Source organism: Acanthisitta chloris, unplaced genomic scaffold, assembly GCF_000695815.1.
Source record: "Acanthisitta chloris isolate BGI_N310 unplaced genomic scaffold, ASM69581v1 scaffold10063, whole genome shotgun sequence".
Lineage (NCBI taxonomy): Eukaryota > Metazoa > Chordata > Aves > Passeriformes > Acanthisittidae > Acanthisitta > Acanthisitta chloris.
The window spans coordinates 1-7,259 of record NW_008663252.1 but is presented as its reverse complement, the minus strand read 5'-3'; the positions used below and the strand labels follow the sequence as shown (position 1 = coordinate 7,259).

The following is a 7,259-nucleotide window of genomic DNA, read 5'->3' as shown; positions in this document are numbered from 1 at the left end:
TTCCCTACATTTGAATAATTATATTTTTATTTCAATTAAACTTTCTGAAAGGGGAATTATTCACCTTACAGTAGTAAGTTTTTGCATACTAGAGGATTCAGGGGTATCCAAAATAAAATGGAGTTCTTTCAAATAAAAACAGAGCTCCTTTACTTGGGACCTGAACTCATTACACCCAGGGAAACAGAAGATCCTTTGTTAAGCATATATATATATACACACCCTACTGTTAGAAGTTAGAGCAATGACTCCCTTCATAGCCCTCTGTAAAACTCTTACTTCTAAAAAACATCAGCTCAGTCCATTACTGAGGCAAAACCCTTAGTGACCAGATTCATTTTGTCCTACCAGTAAAGAGTACAGTAAATTTTTGTACTAAGACACAGTCACAAAATCATCTTTTTAACCCAAAATATCATTTATTGTAACAGTGGCAAATAAAAACCCTCTAGCTAACACAGAATTCATTTACTGCAAGGAAGCAATATTAGAATCACAGAACCATCACAAGACCTCAAAGAGCATCGAGTCCAACCATTAACCTGTCACTGCTGGAACCCCTAAACCCTAAACCAGATCAGTGTCAGATCCAGACACCTCTTCAACACCTCCAGAGATGGTGACTCCACCACCTCCCTGGGCAATATCCCAGTGCCTCAACACCACAACAGGGAAAACATTTCTCCTCACATCCAATCTGACTCTGCCCTGGCTCAGCTCAAGGCCATTCCCTCTAGTCCTCTCCCTGCAGCCATGGCAGGACACACATCCCCCACCTCTCTCCAACCCTGGCAGGGAGTTGCAGAGAGCCAGGAGGTCACCCCTGAGCCTCTTCTCCAGGCTCAACAAACCCAACTCCCTCAGCCCTTCCTCATGTTTTCCAGCCCTTTGCTGCCCTCGTTGCCCTTGGCTGGACTCGCTCCAGTGCCTCAATGGCTTTTGGGCAGTGAGTGCCCAAAGCTGAGCACAGCACTGAGCTGGGACCTCCCCAGTGCCCAGTGCAGGGGGATGAGCACTGCCCTAGTCCTGCTGCCACTATTCAAGCATTGCCTTTGTTAGGAGGAAGAGCTCATTAAAAACTGAACTGCAGGACACCAGTCCTTAAGTTCCAGGATTTGTGAATAAAGAACAATAGATGCTATTTTTGAGGGGACTTCCTCATTTATCAGAGAGGAGAGGCTATCTAGCCCACAGCTGTTTGCAGAGCTTCTTGTGAATTTCTGTTATTTGGGAAAATATTTACAAAATTCACAAGGATATCTTAATTCATAATAATCCTTAATTCAGATTGGATGTTAGGAGAAATGTTTTCCCTGTGAGGGTGTTGAGGCACTGGGATATTGCCCAGGGAGGTGGTGGAGTCACCATCCCTGGAAGTGTTGAAGAGGCATCTGGATCTGACACTGGTTCAGGGTTTAGGGGTTCCAGCAGTGACAGGTTAATGGTTGGACTGGATGATCTTAGAGGTCTCCTCCAACCTTGATGAGTCTATGATTACCTGGCTGAGTACCAACATTAGATCTTCAAATATACAGTTTTCCCCCTCGATTGCTCTATAAAGGACATCTCAAATGAATTCAGATGCAGGTAATGGTAGAACGTGTATGGACAGCTCCTCAGGGAATGAACCCACTGGATCCCACATCCACCTGTCCTCCTCAAACCCATCTCTGAGGAATGCTCAGCTGCCCATGTAACAGCTGCTAAGCTGCCATAGTTCACTGGTCATGATAACATGGTAATCTAAATGATATCTCCATCTGCAAGCCACAGCAGCTCAGCAGCTGTCTGCCTAACAGCTGAGCACTCTTTGCAGCAAGGGTGGGAAACTCCAACAGTAGTAAAGTGTACCACTTGGGATGGGAATAATTGTTGGGTAAGCTCTCCTGGGTGAATCAGAGTCCAGAGAAAAAACATTATTTTTCTTACTTTGCCTCAAACGTCCTTACTCTGTGCTGCTAAGCATGGCAACAGAGTACCAAATCCCCTTACTAGCAAAACAAGAGGGTGAAATATTTTGTCCTCTATACACCATGAATTTGCTGTAGGGAACATGCTGTCTCCATATTCTCCTCAATTACTTTTGCAGCTGTGTCTCCCTGGTGAATTTTCCCAGAGGATAAACTCACATGCAGGCAGAAATGATGTGAAAATCTGCATGTTTTGCATGCACATGCTATGCCTTTCTGTTTCTAAAGGAAAACATTCTAGGGGACAATCCAGGATTTTTTTTGCTTTTCAGCAGTTACACCATCAGACACTCTCCCAATTAATTGTGGAGAAGGAAAAACTCTCCAAAGCACATTTCTAACTCTAGGTACAGAAACATAATTACGGCAAACAGTGGAAAATCTGCTGCTCTTCAATATTTAAGCCCCTATTAGCACAGAGATACAGTCAGATCTGTGCTGAGGAAAAGCAGAATCCAAGCCTACGTGAGCAGCTATGCCACCCAATTTGCCAAAATCAGAAGATGAATTAGTGTAAATAAAGGAAGATGTTGATGTGAGAGTAAGAGCCTGGGAGAAATTTCCAGCAGGCATACAACTCTTTTTTGAGACTGAACACCTTGTGTTTAAAAAATGGCATCAGCTGCTTAGCAACCACCCAAACACCACTGTGAGCTGCTGCTCTGTTTTCTCCCTGCTTGATATATATTGACACATGTTGATGGGAAAGGTAAGTTAATTTTGCTTCGCATAAGGATATTCAATACAAAAATTTTATACATTACCTCATATTGACAAAGTTTCCCCATACAGCTGGAAAATAAGAAGAGAGAAAACAGTGTCATATAACAGTACACGAGGTCTTTTTTTTTTCCTTTTATCACCAGACAGAATTTCAAACACTATTATGTTAATCACAAATTATCTAAACAAGCTACAAACACACACCCCCTCCAAGTATCTAGAACACAGTTTGAGTATGGGAGGAATCCTGGTGAGATCACATGAGACTATAAAAAAATGGACAAGAATTATCTAAGACTGTAATTTATCACTGCACACAGATTAAATAAACCAGAACACTCCACTGGTTTATTAGTGATATTGAAATAAATCACAAGAGCAAGAAAGACCTGTAGACCTGAACCACACAAAGTGCAAACTGCATAGTGACAAGAGTAAAAACAAAAGCTTGGCCACTACAGGTGAGAGCTGAACCAGTCCCAGAGGTACCACAAGAGTCCTGTATTAAAGGTGCTTGTGTGCACATGTTCTTTCTCTAAATCCCTATTATATTATGATGGAGACACAAGAGGTACCTAAGCAATATAACCAACTGCCTCACTAAGCTCAACATTTATTAAATTGTATGGAAAAAGTTTTATAGAAAGATAAACCACAGTATAATAACACACCAAAGATGTATGAGCTGTTTCTGTGTTCACAAAAAGATTCATCTGCCCAAATTGTTTTCTACTAGAAAATAAAAAAAAAAAAATCAAATCTGAAACTGTTCAGGGTTTAAGTGATTATAGAAAGACTATCAGAACACTGTTTTTTCCTTTTAATTTTTAAATACATGCTGTGCCCTAGTTAAAGTGCAAAAATGAGAAGCCATAAACCAGGCTACACTGACAAGGAAGACTTGACAACTTTGGATCAACACGATAAACAAGTCTAACATGGAACAGTTATGTAAGGGGAGTCTGCAAAGCAAACAACACAGGGAAAACACACCAAATACCTCCAGAAAATCATTCTGCAGTTGCTCTTTAAGAGACAAGGCTCAGCCTAAGGCCCCAAATTACACAGGGTCTTAAGAAGGAGGAGTTGCCTACATGCAGTACTAACACACTGAAAGCTTCTCAAGTGTCCTCAGCTTTTAAAGGTTGTGCTGCAGGTTTCAAGCAGCAGCTGAAGTATTTTGCCTACATTTAGACTTTGCACCTACATTTTCACCATTATTACTCACTGAGCTCAAGCAGACGATGAGGTGTTACAAAACAAGAAAACAAAAAAACCCCACTGCTACAGTCACAGGCACCTTCCAGGCAGAAGGAATAAACATATCCAGGAAGGAGGAGTGGGGAGGACAAGAGAGGATACAGTAATGCAGTCTCTGTTCTACCCTTTAGGGGATGACAAAGCTACTGAACTGCTTTTAACTGCTGAGTAATTCAAAGAGTAGCTCAAACGAATCCATGACAGACTATCAAAGAAACTGTAGGAGGGCACTGTGATATCTGTGGTGGTATCATAAAACCTCCTGCCATCTTCTAGGGAAAAGCTAGGGAAGTTTTATATTACAAGAGATGATCATTAAAGTCTAACTCAATTTAAAAAAAAACCCACTGGATTTGACGTTAACTAGATGAAGTTAATGTTCTGTGGGGGAAAAGGAATACAGTGTTGAGTTCTAAGTTAAATTCAAGTTATTTACCCTCTGGTTAGGATTTTAGAATTATTTATATTAACATTACTGGCAAAACTCTTTTTTTTTTCTTCAGTGAATGATGACCATCTGGCAACTACAGGTACAGAATTCTCAAGTCAGACACTACTCAGCTCTACTTACAATGAATTCTTTTTCTGGGCTGCAGAAACCCATGCAAATAATGAAAATGTTGTTTCTGCAGGGACAGGAAGCATCTGAGCTTAGCTGGTGAAACAGGAACTGATGAAAAAAATGAGTTGCCAGCTGCAACATAAATACCACCCTGCAAAGACAGTGGAGCTACATTGCAGACAAGAAACTTGCTTCCTAAAGAAAACATGTTAGCTGTGTGTGCTCAGCGTCCACAGAAGGGAAGGGATGCTCACAAAGGCATTTGCATCCTTCCAGAGCTATGTTGGATATCCCAGATCTGCAGGAGTACATGACCTTCCCATTAAACTTCTAATTTTGTACCATTATCGATAGGGAAAAAATAAGAAAGAAACTGGAAAACGAACCATGGAGGGATCTGAAGAACCCTCAAGTCTCTCTCACATGCAGAGAGCTGTTGCAGGAACTCATTTCAACACACTGCCCTCACAAAGGACTCTGAGTGCACAATTTTAAGGAGGATCTCTTTGGCTACTGGTGCTCACGCAGAGCTTACATCAAGGTTGAAGGGATCAGAGGTTTTGCACTACAGTGGAAATTAAGGTTTGGTTGTTTTCATTCTAAAGGCACAACTGTTTATATAACAGGCTTACCCAGCTGCAGAACCAGCAGTATGACTATGGCTCACAGAGGATTTCCTTGGCCTAAAGGTTATACCAAGGCCAATTTGACACTCAAGCAAGAATGATGGAAACATATTAAAGCAAGTGGATCCAAATCCACAAGCAGAATGATGCAGAGTTACAAGCCTAAATTCAAGATAAAAACCTTAAGGGGCACCATAAAACCACTTGACAAGCCCAAGTTCAGGCACCAAAAAGCTGCAAAAATAGATGGTCAAAAAGGCTTCCACACCAGCAAGATCATAAATCAAGCACTACACATAAACCAAGTTTACAAAAGCATGAGACTCCTAATGGACCAAATTAGAGCAATAACTAACATAACTGAGCACCTCACCATAAAACTTTTAAAAAGTACAACTCTAAAGCCAAATCTTTTAAGTCAAAAGGTATTCATCCAGGATAACAGCCTTGTGCCAGTTCTTAAACCTTGGAGAACATAGGATCACCAAGGCTGGAGGAGACCTCTAAGAACATCAAGTCCAACCAATAGCTGCCACTCTGCTGGAACCCCTAAACCATATCCTCCAGCATCAAATCCAGACATCTCTTCAAAACTTCCAGGGTGACTCCATCACCTCCCTGGGCAATGTATTCCAATGCCTGACCAAAAGGCACTGAGATTTAACACCCTCACCCCCCGCAGCCACATACACTATGTACTCTATGCAGCACTTCCTACTCATCCAACAGCATTTACAAACATAAAGGCTACTCCTGAAACCCTCTGCAAGGGAAGAATTCATGATTAATTGGCCTAGACAGAAGTATGACTTGCAACAAATAACTGAGATGCTCACCTACAAGAAAGGAAGAGACATAGGTTCTGCTTATTCACTCAAAGACTATTTGTAAACCTCACCCAATGACTGATTAAGGTAATAATATGTTGCCATTAGGGAAAGGATCAGAATATCTGTATTGTTCTGAGACACATGCAAGCCTGGTTTAATGGCCTGTAGCAGAAAGGTGTAGTCCTGTTTTGACTCGACCTGTTCTGGGATGTTTTTTCCCCTCTACATCCCTTCCAAAAAATAATGAGACAAACAATTTTTGTTGTAGCATTTTCACAAGGATTAATTGCAAGTACCAGGAAGATTAAAAATCATCAGTCACTAATCACTCCCACAGACCTTACACTTGACAGTGATAGCTTCCAGAGAAGAACACGCCTCGGGTGAAGCAATGAAGAACTGTACTTTTATAAGAGAGAAGATTTGTTTCTTAAAGCCTTAATCACAGTACTGGTATTAAAGAAGTATTTACATTTTGCTGACTAAACAATCATTCACAGTGTTCAGAAAGCCTCAATCCCCTTTTTTGTTTGGTTTGTTGTCTGGTTTGGGTTTTTTTTCCCTCCAGCCTCTGAGAGATTAAGCTGTAACTATTTGGCATGCACAGCCTTGCAGTCAAATTGTTGTAGATTTCCAAGATTTCTCAAAACTACCCTAAACAAAAGTCAGTCACATATGAGCAGAGAATGTGTTGGAGATTTTTTTCTGCTGAATATATTTACATTTCTGGAACTATAAAAGTTTGTTCAGTCTTTCTAGAGAAGTCCCTTTCTGACATGATGCCAGATATGGAGCAGTGCAATGACTTGGATACTGTTAGCAAAGGAATATTCCAAGAGTTATCCTTTGGATACAAGCCAACTCTGCCTGCATTAAATGGAAACAAAAAAAAAACCACCTCCAAAACTACAAAATCTGTTAAATCACAGTTGAAAAAGTACAACAGAAACCCCAAGTGATTTGCTGTTGAGCATCCACTATTAAATGGACACTTCCCTGGAAACATTCAAGGCCAGGTTGGACAGGGTTTTAAGCAACCTAAACCAGTGAAAGATGTCCCGGCTCATGGCAGTGAAGGGTTAGACTAAATGATCTTTAAAGGTCTCTTCCAAGACAAACCATTTTCTGATTTGGCCAACATTTTTCAAACTGCCTTCCTACAGTCTAGATTCCATAAAAGAAAAACCTAAAAAAAATTACAAAATCACTCAGTATTATCCATACCAATCCCATGCAGTGCTCCAGGTTGGGACAGAGTGGCGGAGAGCAGCCAGGCACAAAGGGACCT

General features: G+C 41.0%; 1 protein-coding gene across 1 annotated transcript in view; it reads right to left on the bottom strand.

The window, feature by feature from the left end:
- UXS1 (UDP-glucuronate decarboxylase 1) overlaps positions 1–2,756 on the bottom strand; it is a 48,233-nt gene extending 45,477 nt beyond the window's left edge. The window contains exon 1 of the mRNA XM_009070924.1: positions 2,735–2,756. Within this exon, the coding sequence (XP_009069172.1) occupies positions 2,735–2,739 (5 nt within the window). The 5' untranslated portion in view covers positions 2,740–2,756. The remainder of the gene's footprint in view (positions 1–2,734) is intronic.
- Between the last annotated feature and the right edge of the window lie 4,503 nt (positions 2,757–7,259).